This window comes from Malaclemys terrapin, chromosome 16 (genome assembly GCF_027887155.1).
Source record: "Malaclemys terrapin pileata isolate rMalTer1 chromosome 16, rMalTer1.hap1, whole genome shotgun sequence".
Classification (NCBI taxonomy): domain Eukaryota; kingdom Metazoa; phylum Chordata; order Testudines; family Emydidae; genus Malaclemys; species Malaclemys terrapin.
Window position 1 is genome coordinate 9,390,317 of NC_071520.1, and position 16,566 is coordinate 9,406,882.

The 16,566-nt window shown below is 51.3% G+C and overlaps 1 protein-coding gene across 2 annotated transcripts in view; it reads right to left on the reverse strand.

Annotated features, from left to right (window-relative positions):
- Positions 1-939: 939 nt before the first annotated feature.
- The window catches only part of VSIG10 (V-set and immunoglobulin domain containing 10), a 34,217-nt gene continuing 18,590 nt past the window's right edge, over positions 940-16,566 (reverse strand). For both annotated transcript variants that reach the window (XM_054006499.1, XM_054006498.1), the window contains exons 2-9: positions 16,156-16,440; positions 8,762-9,067; positions 7,086-7,373; positions 5,847-6,140; positions 5,017-5,127; positions 4,342-4,354; positions 3,109-3,275; positions 940-2,605 (exon numbers count right to left, since the gene is read on the reverse strand). In XM_054006499.1, the coding sequence (XP_053862474.1) occupies positions 2,481-2,605; positions 3,109-3,275; positions 4,342-4,354; positions 5,017-5,127; positions 5,847-6,140; positions 7,086-7,373; positions 8,762-9,067; positions 16,156-16,408 (1,557 nt within the window). In that variant the 5' untranslated portion in view covers positions 16,409-16,440 and the 3' untranslated portion in view covers positions 940-2,480. The remainder of the gene's footprint in view (positions 2,606-3,108; positions 3,276-4,341; positions 4,355-5,016; positions 5,128-5,846; positions 6,141-7,085; positions 7,374-8,761; positions 9,068-16,155; positions 16,441-16,566) is intronic.

The following is a 16,566-nucleotide window of genomic DNA, read 5'->3' on the forward strand; positions in this document are numbered from 1 at the left end:
CAGCAAAATGTATCTAGGGCCACTACTTATGGGGCTTCAGCAGAAGCTGTGCCTAGCACCCCAGGGCTGGAGGCAGGGGCTTCCATTAGTGTCAAACGACTGAGTGGGGTAGGGAACATACCATTGCGCCACTTGCACATAGGGTGTTCGGCCTTGTCTGCACATCAGCTTGCAACAGGGGTGAAAGTAACTTACAGAACTTACCGGTACTGCCGGAGTCCTGAGGGGGCATGGCCTCATCTGGAAGAGGCGGGGCCTCTCATGATTTAAAGGCCCTGGGGCACCAGCTGTGGCTGGGAGCCCCAGAGTCTTTAAATCAACCCTGGGGCTCCGGCTGCTGCGGAGCCCCGAGCCCTTTAAATCCCCACTGCAGCTCTGGCTGCTGGAACTGCGGGCGGGATTCAAAGGGCTCTGGGCTCCCCGCAGCGGCGGGAAGCCCAGAGCCCTTTAAATCCCTGCCGCAGAAGCCGGTGCGGTCTGGCACGGTGTACTGGCTCTTGCTGGTACGCCGTACCGGACCGTACCGGCTTACTTTCACCTCTGTCTTGCAGCCATTTTGCCAAACCAGTGCAGCCTCCAGCATGGCCCCTTGGACAGAGCCAGGTAGACATGGTTTATGTCCATTAAGGAATTAACTTCAGCTGGAGCGATATATGCTCTTTCTAACCCGACAGCCGCAGAGGAGTTTTGCATGTGTTGAACTAAACTGGTGCAGACAGGTTTATAGGAACACTAATGAGCTTGGCAAACATTACCATTTCCTGCTTTGTTAAGGGCTGGCTGTGCGGGTTCTGGCTTAGACATCACACTCTGCGATAGGTACCTCTAGCTAAGGCCCCAGCAGAGCAAAAGCCATAGACAAATTGGAGTTATTGAATATGTTTATGTCTCAGAAAAGGGACAGCTCCCCCCTCCAGGCAGAAACGCATAGCAGATAGATTTGTCAGAAAAATAATTTTATTCCATAAACAAAAATCACATCCACATACCACTAGGAACATTCTGGTTTACGGGCAAACAGAGAGAGAGCTGCTCTTTGAAGCTGCGGCAAGGGCAGCACACAACTGGCTATCAGACAGGGAATAAATACTAGCTGCATTTATTGAGTAAGGTTTTGCTGAGGCAGAACTCCAGACCCTGATGAGCAAGCAATCCGCCCCATAGTGCCCTTCCATCCTGGGCCGGGTCAGCTCACACTGCTCTTTGAGCGTTCTTGTGGGTTACGTTCCTATGTGACCCTGAGATTGGGGTGGCCAAACTGCTGCTCGCAAGCTACATGCGGCTCTTTTACAGTTCAAGTGCAGCTCTCAGAGTCCCCTATGTCCCCCTGTTCTCCACCTACCAGACTGTGGGGGGATGGAGGAGCTCAGGGCTTCTGCCCTGCAGCAGGGTGGTGAGGCTGTGGGCCCGAGTAGGTGCGCCTGGCTCTTGAAAGTCTGAAGATTATTGTATTCAGCTCAGAGGATCGGTAAGTTTGGCCACCCCTGGCATAGACCATTCTGAGCATATTGCTCCCCTCCGGGCAGTCGCACTGCTGCATTCTGAGCATATTGCTCCCCTCCGGGCAGTCGCACTGCTGAAGTGGAAGGTGCATGGCACATAGGCAAGTTAGGGTTCTGCCTCTCCTGACAGTCATCTAAAGTTGGAAAGCCCGAAACGGAGGCACCAAAATCAGTGGCCACTTTTGAAAACTCAGGCCTGTGAGACTTGCGCCACAGGAAGTCTGTGGCAGGAGAAGCAGAACCCAGATCCTGCATCTTAACTACAAAAACATCCTTCTTCCTCCCAACTAGGCAGAGCTGGCAGTAGGAGAACCCCATAGTTTGGATGATGCTTTTAGAGCGGAGTTGGAATCGAAATCACATGCAAAGCTTCAAGGAGATCTTCTCACTTCCTCAGTGCAGAACAGGCCAGCTGGCCCTGCGAAAGCCACGCAGCGCACAGTACATCCTGACCTTCCCTTCCAGCACCGGACCGTTTTCATAAAAAACAGACCTATGCCCATTCTAGCAGTTATGAAGCAAACGCCTGCAACCCTCCCCCCCAAGTTTTTGCTGCATCTTGTACAGACAAGTATATTGCTGGGATTGCCTTTAGCCTTTTTCATGATCCAGAACTGCCCTCCTGTTAACGCCCCACGGGTCCCGGACACAGCCGGCGGCAGGCTTAGAGATGAAGAGGATATCTACAGGACAAGATCTTTGAAGCAGAGACACATTCCTCCTGACCTCTGTCTGCCTCTGAACTTCCTCTTATTAACAAGAAACTCTGAGACAAAGGAAAACTTGAGAGAAGGGAAGAAATAGCCAAAAAGAAAGAGAAGAAAAGAACTGTGTGAGATGAAAGAATGAACAAAACGAAAGAATGAAAAACAGGGCTGGGGCGAGGGAAGAAAGAAACTAACAACCAGATCAGATGGATCCCCCTGCAGGAATTTGAACAGCCTAGGTGCAGCCATGTATCAATGATGCATTTGAAGTTTAACTTCCACCCACAGTTCCATCCATTTCAGCAAGAAAAGGGAGAATTGGCCTCTGCGTAGTTGGCCTCTCTTCTCTCTCCACTTCCTCTGTTGGGAGCTCACTGTGCAGTTCATTGCTGTCACCTAGAAGAAATCACAAGGCAGGAGACCCTAGCACACAATTACTACCAGAGCCATGGCCGGGCCAAGCCAAGCACCCAGGGCAAGCCATGGAGTGTGGAATAGCCTCACTACAGTCCTTTCCCACCCGTCCTCCCTCTGTTTGCCCATTCAGACTGTGAGCACCTTCTCAGAGCAGGGGCTCTCTCTCGCTAGGTGTGTGCTGTGCCCTCAACAACAGGGCCCTGATCCCTGACCAAGGCCTCTAGACACTCACAATACAAATGCTCCTCATCACCTAATTCCAGCAGCCGTGTGACTGCATGCGGTAGGTGCGTGGGGAGAGAAGAGGTGGAGTCCTTCACTGCTCCTCCCGTCCCCCAGCTGGTGCTGCTGGGACACCGCCCACTGAGCGAGGACATGGGGAAAATGGTGGCCTCTCCCACCCACAGACATTTTACCAAGCAGCTTGATAGGGGCAGCCTATTTCACTGTGCAGTGATGCGTCTCCAAAGCCAGGTGCTTACTCTCAGTAAAATGGTAGCCAGAACCAGCCTGGGCGCTGTTCCCATTCACCAGGGCCGTCACTCGATGCACATTGGAGTTGCCAGTCACCTCTTCTTCCTCCCTCTCCTCCTCCTCCTCTTCTCCATCTGAATCCACCAGCATGAAGACATCATTTGAGTCTTGATTCCTGTGATCAGGAGGGCAAATGAAAGTGACTGAGAATGCTGCAGGGCTGCCCCTTCCCTCTTCCTTCCAGCCCCCAGCCTTCCTCCATTCCCCCAGGGGGCTACGGAATTGTAGCCCCCTTTGTCTCTAACAGGGTGCTGCTAGTTACGGTTGCTTTGTCAAGTCCTGAACTCATGCCCTCAAAGTCCACGGGCAGGGAATAGTGCTGAGAGGGCTTTGCAGCTCGGCAGCATTTTTCATCCAAAGTCCTCAGAGTAATTTACAAACATTCATGGATAACCGGCGTGCCTCAGTTTCCCCACCTGTGAGGGGAGTACCTTCCCCGTTGCACAGGTGGGGAAACTGAGGCACGCCGGTGAGGAAGGAAATCACCCAAAGCCACACAAGAGTGGACAGAACCCAGAAGGGGAGGGGAGGAACAATAAGCACTAGAAAAGGGAGCTGGAGGGAAGAACGCCACGACCCCAGGAAGGTTCTTGTTTTGCTGTCACTTGAGGTTGGAGAAGCTATTTGTAAACCCAAGAGGCAGCATATTGTTGCTTTTATTTACTCCCTACACTTTAAAGAATCAAGGCAGAATGACCTTGTCTTCAGGGGGCAGGGGATGTGACTCAAAAGCCAGGGTCTCTCCAGCAATCTCAAAGACATTGCAACAAGACCAGCCAAGGAGTCTCCGGTACCTTGTCCCTCCCTCTTCCCCACAACTTAGTTTAACCAAACGACACTTTGTTAAACAGCACGAGAGGAATTTACATTGGCGTTTCCTTCTCTATTCCCTCGGGTCAGCGTAACACGTGTGATCTCACCCCTTCTAGCGGCTGTGCCACTGGCTACTGGCAATAGCTAACAGAGAGTCTCAGTTAGCTCAAGTGACTCGGGCCTGTGGCTTTGTCCTTGGTTCTGTGCAGGACGTGGCATCGTTACCACTGCACTCACCTTAGCCTATGATTTCAGTAGATACAGCTCCTACCTTGGGTAGCGTATATCCTAGCTACAACCGCAGCAAGTCTACTGGACGGCAGATATACCTAGGTTTGCACAGAGATCGGGGGAAGGAAAACACTCACCTGAATATGCTGCCTGGGGGGGAAGAAGGGAGAAGGGAAAAAAAGATTTAAGAGACCTTCATAAACGTGATTCCTCAGACAAAGCAAAGTCAGTTTCACAGTAAGATCATTTGCTGCCTTTGGAAATATTGTCTATTATACTGAACTGGGACTGTCCCAGGCAATCACCACGCGGACGCACGGCCCGGGAAGGTGCCGGAAAGCCTCGGGGAAGTGGTGCTGTCCCCCTGAAGCAGCAGAAGGCAGCTGTGGTTGGCTCAGAGACTGATGAGACAACAGCGTCAGATACAACTTTGCAGGGGAAGAGGAGGGAGGTTTAGCACAGGACACACACAATCTCCAGTATTGCGAAAGGTCCCGCAGAGAGACAGCCATGCCATCCTCTCTTGGTCGGCTATGCAAGTGCCCCGCTCTCTGGGTACCTCTGTCCCAGCTTCCGAAGTGAACACTATTCCTATAGGGGCTAGGGGAAGGAGCCCGAGGTAAGGTGTGCCCATCAGTGGTGGACACAGGTTAGTGGGGTGGGGAAGGGCCCCAGGATTACAGGCTGGGGTAAAACTGAAGAGCTGCACCAGGTCAGGTCTGGAGAAGCAGAGCTCCCATCTGTGTGCCTTGTGGCTGGGAAGGGCAGAGGGGATGCGGGGGAGGGGGGGTCTGTGTGCCAGCTCCTCTTACCTTTCAGACACAGGAGGGGGTTGTAGTACAAAATGATTCCAGAGATGACCAGAACTCCCAGCAGCAGCAGGACCACGACTGCTCCCACCACCCCGACTATGTTCACCGGCTCTGTGCGGAGGAGAGGAGAGACGCAGCAGCTCAGCCTATGGGATGGTCACTGGCTAGACACAGGTGTGGGGCCGGTCACAGTGCTGCCCTGATGCCAATGGTTACCCTGTAACTGGCCTGCTCCTTCGGCGGGATGGGTGCATCGGGCGCCAGCTTGCCATCATGCACACACACCTCCTGCAGGTGAAAACCACAGCAGTGTGCCACGGGAACTGCCCCGGCTAGGCTCTGGCTGGCTGCAGATTTCAGCACGTGCGTTCAATACAGCTACACAGTAACACGCGCTGTCAGCCTCACGAAGGGACCGCACCAGTCACTCAGCTGACCCGTAAACGGCTTCTCTCACACATCAGGCTGGTTTTATAATCAAGGGTGGAAGAATTGTGTCGTTTTTCACACTGATCCTGCTACCTCCGGCAACTGGACCCATTCACCAGACTAAGCTCACGGCTCTGCCAGCCAGTGTCCACTGCCCCCGCCCCCCCGCAGCTGGGAATGCTCTGATGGACAGAGGTACGTGGGAGACAACTATGAACGCACACAAATGAATGAGGCGTAAGCTCATCTCTCCCTAGGGTTTTACCTCTCACAGGGAGCCCTAGAGGAGACGAATCCAGGGCGGTACATCAGAGACTCACTTACTGCTCCTGTCTTCATGTCATGCTCCCTCTCCTCGCACCCTGCTTCAGCTCCCCCCAGCTGCAGCATTGCTAACTTACTCTTCACAGTGAGGGAAACATAGGCTTCCTTCAGCCCCACGGGGTTCTCAGCTTTGCAGACGTAGTAGCCTTCGTCAGCGTCGTGGGAGCAGTTCTGAATGGTGAGATTGGAGACGCTGCCCTCTTGGGTAACCAGGTACCTCCCCCCAGATTGGATCTCCACCTCTGGCTGGGAGACATTCCGAAGCCAGCTGATTTTTGCAGGGGGATTGCTCTCCACCACCTGGCACGTGAGGGACACGGTGCCACCCACAAAGCATGTCTTCAGTGGCTCAGTCGCCAGCGAAGGGGCCTCTAAACAGGGAGGGAGGAAGGGAGTTGAGAAAGAGGTTGAAAATCCTATAGGAAAAAGATCTTATGTTCCTAGAGCAACTTGCAAATGACTTCAAGTATGGGTGTATGTACAAGAACCTGGGATCCACACTGACAGGCAGCCACTGCTCACCCAGATAATTAGAGGAGGCACAGGCCTGGGTCTTGGGAGATCGGCATTCAACTCCCAGCTCTGCCTTTTTTGACCTTGGGCAAGTCTCGTAGGCCCTGGTTCCAAGCATGTAAGCACTTGCCCACCTTCAAAGTTAAGCACGTGCTTTGCTGAAACGGGGCTGGATCCCTTCCTTTGTGAGGCAGGGTGGCCTGATGGATAGAGCCTTGCACTGGGTCTCAGGAGCTCTGGGTTCTAGTCCTGGCTCTGCCACTGGCCTGCTGGGTGACCTTGGCCAAGGCACTACACAGCTCTGTGCCTCAGTTTCCCTATCCTAGCGCGCGCGCACACACACTGAAAATCCAGTCCCTCAAGTTGGGCAACCAAAAAAATCGAGGCTCCCAACATCACTATGGACTTTTTAAATTCTCAGCCCCACTTCTGCAAACCCGTACGTGCCTGAGTAGCTGTATGCACGTGAGTCATCTCACGGACCTCCATGGAACTACTCATGTCCATCAAGTTATGCCCAGGCAGAGGCTCTGGGCCACAGGCTCTGATCCCCGCTGCCTTGGGCCCTGCATAGCCATTGACTGTCGTGTCAAATGCTCCCATCCGGATTCACCAGGGTCCACCCCACTTTGCACAGCTGGAAGTGACCACAGGAGGTGCAGGCAGGGGAGAATCAGACTCCCTGGATGACTCCCTGCCCTCAGACCCGTGTCTGGGGCTCTCACTGGAGCCAAGCTGGCAGCCTGGCTCTCCACATGCACAGGTTCGTTAATGGCTAACCAGGGAGGGACAGGCTGACGCACTTATCTGCACAGTGCAAGTTGGCTCCGCTTTCTCCTGCTTTAGGATGTGGCTCCCGACACACTTGAACGTCTTCCCGTGGAAGAGGCGAGAGCTGCTCAGCGTTTCCACGTGGGTGTCCCCGGTGCCTGTTGCATTAACGACCCAGCTCGAATTCTCCAGGTCTCGCCCCTCTTCTGTCCACTGGAGGACGGGGTGCGGGTATCCCCCGGGCCAGTTACAAAACAACTGCAGCATCAACCCCACCTGGGCAGTTTGAGCCCAACACCTTGGGACCGACGGCGGGGGATCTAACAGCAAAACACACGAGGTTAAAGACGCCTTCATCTCTGCTGAGATACACCGTGAAACCGTAACGGTATCAGCACGTTAGCCTGGGAGGTATTATTCTTCCCCTAGCTCCTTTTAAAAATCTTATGGTTCTTCTCTCCTCCCACTTGTCTCAATACCCTCCCTGCAGTTTCACACCAGTCTTTGGGGGGCACGTGTGCTCTTTTCATAGCAGCACACAGCAACCACTGGAGACCCGGGACGAGGTTCCCAACAGAAAAGGCAGTGGGGCAATCTCAACCCAGCCCTTACAGGGAGCAAGAAAGCCTGTCCCCCTAAACACTGGGCAGTGAACCATCCTTATGCTGTGCAGGACAGTTTTGGTTTTAGCTTGTGCGTTATCTGATGTTAATACAGCAGTACGTCTTAGCAATCACACCTTCGTCCTTCCTGATACATTGTGGTGCATACACCGTCCCTCGCGGGCCAGATCTCAGGCGTCATATATTCGCATAGCTCCACTGACTTCACAGGGGCTACATCAGTTTACACCAGGTGAGAATAGGGCCCGACAGCTTCAGAGCACTGTACAAATATTACTTGTCAGTAAATAGCATAGAAACAAGGTGGGTGAGGTTATATCGTTTATTGATCCAACTTCTGTTGGTGAGAGAGACAAGCTTCTGAGTGACACAGAGCTCTTCTCCAGCTCTGGAAATTACCTTTCCCACAGCTGAGGAAGAGCTCTCTGTCGCTCCAAAGCTTGTCTCTCCCCAACAAAAGTTGGCCCAATTGAAGATATTACCTCCCCCACCACATCTCTCTGATATCCTGGGACCAACACAGCTACCACACGGCAAATCGTAAATATCATCATCAAGCTTCACCCATGAAACCGCTCACGTTTCACCAAGTGAGCGTGGGAAATGACAAGACTTGCTACACGCATTCAGTTTGAGGACATGGGATGAAATTTGGTGCCGCAGAAATGATCAGCATGTCCATTTCCAGTTGTGTGCAAAGCTGCACCAGGTCGATGATGTCAGACCCAGCTCCAGCTCAGGGTGAGACTTGTGGCCCAGATCACCAAGATCATCCATTCGAACCTGATTCGGACAATGTGCCTATCCTGGACCAGACTCACAAGCATGGTTGAGGCAGATTTGAATACAGAGATTCTAACCCACCCACCCCCTCCTCCCCTAGGAGGGTTCAGGGTTGAGGTTTACATTGGGACCCAGTTTTTTGTAGCAAAAGGTTTTAAGAAGCAAAAGCCAGGATACCATTCCCGCTCTGATCACCCCCTGTGCTAACACCCAGACCTATTGGCAGGGAAAGCACTGGAAAAGCAACCCCCCTCCCCCCATTCCTTTCACCAAGCCATAACACTGCCAACGCTCTTACGCACAGTAGACCAGGAGCTCCTTGGTTGATGTCTGACTTCTGCCACTGAGAGGGTTCCTTGCTGTGCAGGAGTAGTTCCCTTGGAAGCGCCAGGATAGATTTTGCAGGGTGTAGACGGTGGAGGAGCCATTGACTTCAGTAAACGTTTCCGGGGCCGAACTGGGCAGCTGGAAAGTCCACCCCATTGTGGGCTCGGGATGGGAGTTGCTGGTGCAGCTGAACATCACAGCGTCGCGTTTGTCTACGTACACCGTGCCATTGGGCAGTGTTGCGGCGGGGGAGATGCTGACAGTCACGCTGCTGGGGCCACCTGGAATGGGCAAGGAGAAACCCGAACTGGGGTGTGTACCAAAACAGTCCCCTCAAAGCAGCGTAAAGTGCTACCTTACGTCTAAGCAAAGCCTGCCCAATATTTAGCTGGGGAATGCGGGTTATCTGGGGTCCCCCCCGTTTGACAATGCCCCTGCATGCTGTGCGATCTACCTCCAATGGCTTTTAAAGGCCTCCTGGGGAAGTGGCCAGCTACAGCCCTGACCTGCAGGAGCCCCTATTGCCAGGCCGTGAGCAGCCAAAGCTTGAGTGCTTCCCAGTGCACCGGGTCAAGCCCAGCCCTTAGGCAGGAGGAGGCTGAACGTTGGCGCTCCACGTGGCCACAGAACAGCTTACAGGATGGGAGCCTGGGTCTTCGCAATGAGTCCCTGGGCCGAGATCCAGGCCTCCTCCGTCCCTGCCCGCCCTACTCTGCTTGCTGCAAGGCGGCTGCATGTGCCAGCTCTGCTTTGCAGCCCAGATCAACGTACAAACTGCAGTTCAGCTGCGGGGGCAAATTCCACAATCCAGAGGACCCAGGGAACGTCATGTCTGCACTCCTTCCAGGGCTGTTGGTTTGATAGCAACTGGGATTATGTTGGTTTATTATTTAAATAGCGAAAGAACTGAACGAGGGGACAGCGAGTCAAGAGCCATCTGTAGCCCCAGACTGCTACATTCGCAGGGGGGTGAGAGGATGGGGGGGGAAAACACAGGACGGAGGCTGCTCCCAGCTGTTGCAAAGACTGGGGCTGAGTGTGCTTTCTCCTCATTTCCGGTCTGTAGTTTGTTTTCTTTAAGCTCCACATCCATTCACGTGTATTTTTGGCACTCAAACAGTAATCAAACAACTCCCCCTAGTAATAGTCTTGGGGATTTCAGGGTTAGCACATTGTGTTACCGTGCCAGCCCGCGCAACCCGACTCCTAATTCAACTCTATCTTTAGAGAGCAGTTGTCAACACAGGGGCTGTCAAACAAAGCCCGGCACTACAGTCTGCACAGGAGGGGGCCCAAGGGAAAGGAGATCTGAGGGCTGCTCTGTAGGGCATTTATCCAGTTGGCAGCAAAAACTGCAACAACAAACAGTTTGCCAGCACCACCCCAAACCTGGGTTTAGTAAGGAGCGTCTGCTTCCTTTGGGCAAGTGTATGGACTAGGGTGTCAAGCGATTAAAAAAATTAATCGTGATTAATCGCACTGAAACAATAACAGAATACCATTTATTTAAATATTTTTGGATGTTTTCCACATTTTCAAATATATTGATTTCAATTGCAACATAGAATACAAAGTGTACAGTGCTCACTTTATATTTATTTTTGATTACAAGTATTTGCACTGTAAAAAAAACAAAAGAAGTAGCATTTTTCAACTCACCTGCAACTACAAGTACCTTAGTGCAATCTCTGTATCATGAAAGTTGAACTTACAAATGTACAATTATGTACAAAAAAACCTGCATTCAAAAATAAAACAATGTAAAATTTTAAAGCCTGCAAGTCCACTCAGTCCTATTTCTTGTTCAGCCAATCGCTCAGACAAACAAGTTTGTTTACATGTGCAGGAGATAATGCTGCCCGCTTCTTGTTTACAGTGTCACCTGAGAGTGAGAACAGACGTTCGCATGGCACTGTTGTAGCCAGCGTCACAAGATATTACATGCCAGATGTGCTAAAGATGCATATACCCCTTCATGCTTCAACCACCATTCCAGGGGACATGCGTCCATGCTGATGATGGGTTCTACTCGATAACAATCCAAAGCAGTGCAGTCCGACGCATGTTCATTTTCATCATCTGAGTCAGATGCCACCAGCAGAAGATTGATTTTCTTTTTTGGTGGTTCGGGTTCTGTAGTTTTTGCATCAGAGTGTTGCTCTTTTACGACTTCTGAAAGCATGCTCCATACCTCGTCCCTCTCAGATTTTGGAAGGCACTTCAGATTCTTAAACTTTGGGTCGAGTGCTGTAGCTATCTTTAGAAATCTCACGTTGGTACTTTCTTTGCGTTTTGTCAAATCTGCAGTAAAAGTGTTCTTAAAATGAACAACATGTGCTGGGTCATCATCTGAGACTGTCATAACATGAAATATATGGCAGAATGCGGGTAAAACAGAGCAGGGGACATACAATTCTCCCCCAAGGAGTTCAGTCACAAATTTAATTAATAAATTTTTTTAACGAGCATCATCAGCATGTCCTCTGGAATGGTGGCCAAAACATGAAGGGGCATACGAATGTTTAGCATATCTGGCACCGAAATACCTTGCAATGCCGGCTACAACAGTGCCAAACTTGTAGGCTCTGAAGTTTGACATGGTTTTGTTTTTGAGTGCAGATATGTAACAAAAAAAAATCTACACTTGTAAGTTGCACTTTCACGACAAAGAGATTGCGCTACAGTGCTTGTATGAGGTGAATTGAAAAACACTATTTCTTTTATCATTTTTACAGTGCAAATATTTGTAATTAAAAATAATGTACACTTTGATTTCAATTGCAACACAGAATACAATAAACATGAAAATGTAGAAAAACATTCAAAATATTTAGTACAGTTCAACTGGTATTCTCTTGTTTAACGGTGTAATTAAAATTGCGATTAATTTTTTGGAGTTAATCGCGTGAGTTCACTGCGATTAATCGACAGCCCTAATATGGATTTTTCCATCGGGCTGGTTAGAGAGGATACAGAGCGTAGCAAACCTGGAGCCTCCCTTTCCTTTCTCTTATACGTGGAGTTTAGGCAGCAGAGTTAGGCTATATGCTGTGCCCAGGGTTTGAGAGTGAGGTTTATTTTGCTCATAAATAGCATCACCTACGTACGCTAGGGAAAACGTTTACCCTGATGTAGAACTGGCCATTTGAGAGAGCTCACACCACTTTCTAACCACCGAGTAATTACGCTGCACTGGCCCCTCTGCAGGAAGAATGATTATCCCCATTTTATAGATAGGGAAACTGAGGCACAGAGGTTAAGCAACTTGCTCAGACTCACACAGAAAGTTAGTGGCAGAGCCAGGCCCAGACGCCGATGCCCAGTTCCCTGCTCCATCTCGGGCTGATAATGGAAGGCTGCACAGACTCAACCAGAGCTCATTTGCATACTAGTATAAACAAACAGAACATTCATTTTCTATGACTCACCCACCTTATTCAAATAGTCAGGGCAAAATAGCTGCATGCAGGTGAACTCCCCACCCTGCTTTGAACAGTCTCTATACTGCAAACATATCCTTTCTTGGGATTTGGCTTGATTGGTAACTCCAGTGACTAAGCCGAAGCCTCAGTATAAGCTTTCTTGCCAAAATGGGATGTTTCTAGTTGCAGAATTTCCTCTGTCCCAGATCCAAAGAGCCGATCCAGCCTTTGCTGGAGTTAATATGAGTGAACCTGCCAGCATGAGTCATCAGAAATTACTCCACAGCTTTATTTAGGGTCCAAGTACCTGAGTTTAGGGTGACTCAGCAGAAAAGCACCATCTCTTTGTGCTGGGTCTTGGAATCTCCCACCCGGACTAGTGTTCGATTAGCGTCTGAACGCCTGGCTTACAACAATATAACGCTACTAGCATCTAGACACATTTCAAAACAGCAGCTCGAGGACTGTCCTCACCTGTGATGATCAACGCTAATGACTAGCCCGTGCACGCGGGTCCACTTGCCCGACAAACATATTGTTAACTTACAGTTAAGGGAGTTGAGCCACCACTGATGCCAAACTAAGTGCGAACGTTCCAGGAGATTGGGTGTGTGTTTCCCCTCAAATCACACACCTCGGCACCACCACAAACACAGGACAACGGCGAAAAGCCAGAACTGAACTCCTATTGATTGCTATCGTTAAGTTCTCTCTGATATTTGGGACCTTTTCATTTAGATTTTAAAGCAGAAGGGACCATTCTGATGGCCCAGTCTGACGTCCTGGACAACAGGCCAGAGAACTCACCCAATCGCTCCCGCGCCCTTCTGGCTGAGGTAGAGCGTCTCTTTTCGAAAGATACCCAATCTCAACTGAAAGACTGCAAGCGATGGAGAAACTACCCCATCCCTTGAGAAGTTCTTCCAGTGCTTAATGAGCCTCACTGTGGAAAATGTACCCCTTGTTCCTGGTTTGAATTGATCTAGCTTTAGCTTCCAACCACTGAATCTCATTATGCCTTTTTCTGTCTGCTATCGGAAATCTGTCCCTGTGTAGGTCCTTCTAGACAGTGGCCAAGTCACTCTTAACCTTCTGTTGGATTCACTACAAAGACTGAGCTGTCCATCACTCCTTATCCAACCTTTTCACAGGAAGTCCATGAATTGGGCCCCGTTTTATATATTCCATGTAAAACCCCAAAACATCAAACAAACAAACAACCCCCCCCCCCCCCAGTGCAATGATCATACAGATCATGTCTGCAGTGTTCGACCAAGTGTAAATAACTAAGGCTCACAAACAGCCCTGCGAGGTGGTTACATACTTTTACAATTGGGGAAACTGAGTCACAGAAAGGTTGAATGACTTGCCCAAGATCACTGGGAATTAGCGGCAGGGTTGGGCTTAGAACTCTAGAGTGCGCACTTCCCACTAACCCACATGCCGCAGCAGCTTTATTTCTTGCATTTGAATCCTCTACAAATCAGCTGTTCATTTCAAATCCACGGCGGGGGTCCCTGCACTGCGAAGGGCCTCTCTCCCTGCCTGACCTTTTGGAGCGCTGCTCTGGGCAAAATGGGTGCAGCAGCTCTCAGTGAGAGGAACACCCTGAACACAAACAGGAAATAAGGCTGAGGGAAACGATACAAAGAATACAAGAGCCTGTTCACAGCAGGTAACGAACAAGGAAGAAAGGAGCAAAGCTAATGCAGAATGTCACACGCCAGGGGACTGGAGAGCCCAAGAGGTAGCAGGATACAGACTCTTCCTCATTCCAGGCTACGTCTTCATTTGAGTTGGAGCTGTAAATCCCAACGTCGACTTGGGTCGACGTGGGCGCGCTAGCTTTGATTGCAGTAGCAGAGTCACTCCCCTAGCCGTACAATCCCGCCTGGGCCCCTAGGTACATACTCTGGCAGCTAGCCCATCCCACCAGTCATGCTGCTGTGGCCACGCTGCTGTTTTTAGCACACTGGCTCCATCAAAGCTAGCGCAGATGTGTCTACACAAGGTAGACATTACTCCTCCAGCCCGAATGCAGCCCTGAGCCTAGATCACAGCAGTATGGGCTGTGCAGCGGGGCATAGGAAAGTGGTGGTCACAGTCCAGGCCCGAGTGGATCAGAGTCCCCATTGCACCCAGTTAGGCTGGGCAGAGCGGCTAACCATTATATCGGCAGACCGTGCTCCTCTCTAATCTCTAGAGGCGGCTATGGCCGAGTGAGAGGTGAAGCACATCAACAAGGAACCGCAAGGGGCTGGCGTGCTGCCTGCCTGTGCTGCAGGTTTTCTAAGCTTTGCACTCTTGTGCTGTCAGCCCGGCACTAGATTCCCAGTTAGTGTAGGGCAAAACCCTGGCTGGAGATCTAAGGACAGCCCTGCAGTCATCCAGCGGGAGTGGGGAGTAGATTCTGGAAACGGAGAGAAACTAAGACCCCCTTGCTGGTGTCCTAAATGAACCCTATATTTACACAGTGCCCTTCATTCCACAGGATTCCAACACACCTCCCAGACTACACACGCAGGAACCTTCTCCAGTGAAATGCAGCCACTTCTGGGGAAGAGCCCAGTAGCCATTTAACAATGCCTAGCACTACTGCATAACAGTTCAGGACAGGGATTTAAAAAAGAATTCTGTCCAGAGCTGAAGCTTCAATGTCAGTCAGCAGAGTACAATTACCCCAGCTACAATTTGGCCAGGAAACAGGCCCATGGGATATTTAACAGGCAGCTAGGACCTTGGTTTTATTTCTCATCTCCCACAACTCCACAGGGCACTGACTCAGTGGGAAGAAGGCCATCTGCTGAATGATGACTACCATGTCCTGCAGCAGCCTGTGTTTTGCCGTCCAAGCACCAACCAATCTGGCTTAGCCGGAGCAGTCTACCAGGATGGCAGCCCAAGGTGGGATGGCTGCCAGCAGGAACGCATTCTCCATTTCAATTATGCAAGTGGCTTTGCCTGTCTCCCAACCGTTCCCATCCCCTATCGTGCCCTGGACTGAGCTATCCCTGCCTCGGCCCAGACACGTCAGGGTTTCCTTACTGTTGTTCAAAAGGGACAGATCTCTGCGGAGGGAGACCGTGTATCTACACAAAGCAGCACCTGTGACTCGCACGGGCACCGAACTGGGGAAAGCCAGCAGAAGTGAGACAATGAGAGCCTGCCTATGGCTCCAGCATCATAACCTGTTTCTATTCATCTTAAATAACCCAAAGGGTAACTTGGACTCAGACAAAGGGAAAGCAAGTGGCTCAGGGGCTGGGGGTGGGATAAAGACCCTCTCCCCTTCAGGTGAATGGTTCGATCTCAACCCCGAAAGTCATTCCCATTGGAGGGCACAGGGCTGTCTGTGCTAGTATTTACCACCCTCGAACGGGGGTGCCCTGGAAGTGAGGTTCCCATTTCACATGTGGCCTCCTGCACAGCTGCTTTGGCTGGCCACATCTGCAGGCCAGGCCAGGGCTCTGAGATGGCACCAAGCATTCTCTCTCTCAGGGGCTTGGCTGCCTGGTTCTTGCTCACATGCTCAGGGTCGGCTCGCTGGGGGTGGGGGGAGGAAATTTCCCCCCAGGTCAGATTGGCAGTGATCTTGGGGGGGGGAGGGGTTCGCCTTGCTCTGCACCCTGTGGGTGGGGGTCACTTGCCAGGATTATCTCTCGTTTAATCATTTCCCTACAATTGCAGGGGCCTCAGGCACAGGCACACCTCAGTCCCTCCTAATCTCTGCCCATGGCATGGAATAGTCTAATCCCCTGGGGGTCCCATTTCCTTCCGTCTCACTTCAGTTGTTGGGTTTAGCGTGTGGGCGCTGGCTGGTGTAGACGGCCTGTGATGTACAGGAAGTCAGACTAGGTGAACTAGCGGTCCCTTCTAGCTTTAAACTCTAGGACTCTGTGAGGTCAAGCCCATTGCAGCTACAGGACACCGCGTGTCGAGGAACTCACTGGCTACCAGGAGCGTGACTCTGTGCTCTTGGACGGTCTCGTTCAGCATTTCCTTGCAGGTGTAATTGCCCCCGTCCTGCAGGCGCAGCGCTGAGATGTGCAGAGAGCTATTGTCCACCAGGGACAAGCGGGCGTCTTCGGGCAGCGTGGCGTTGGAGGAGAAGAGTGGGGGCACAGCGCCAGGGTCACCGTGAAACCAGTCCACCTCGTCCGCTCGCTCGGACACATTTCGGCAGACGAGGACGACGCTCATTCCAGCCTCCCCGACGATCACCTCTTCTGTTCCTGCACAAAGAGAAAGAGAGCGTTAGAACGTGCCCCATCCCCCATGTTCTCACCATCCCCTTTGGTGGCTGGCAGGTGCATCCCCCTGGGCATCACAGCAAAGAATTTTCCATCCCCCAAGCCATG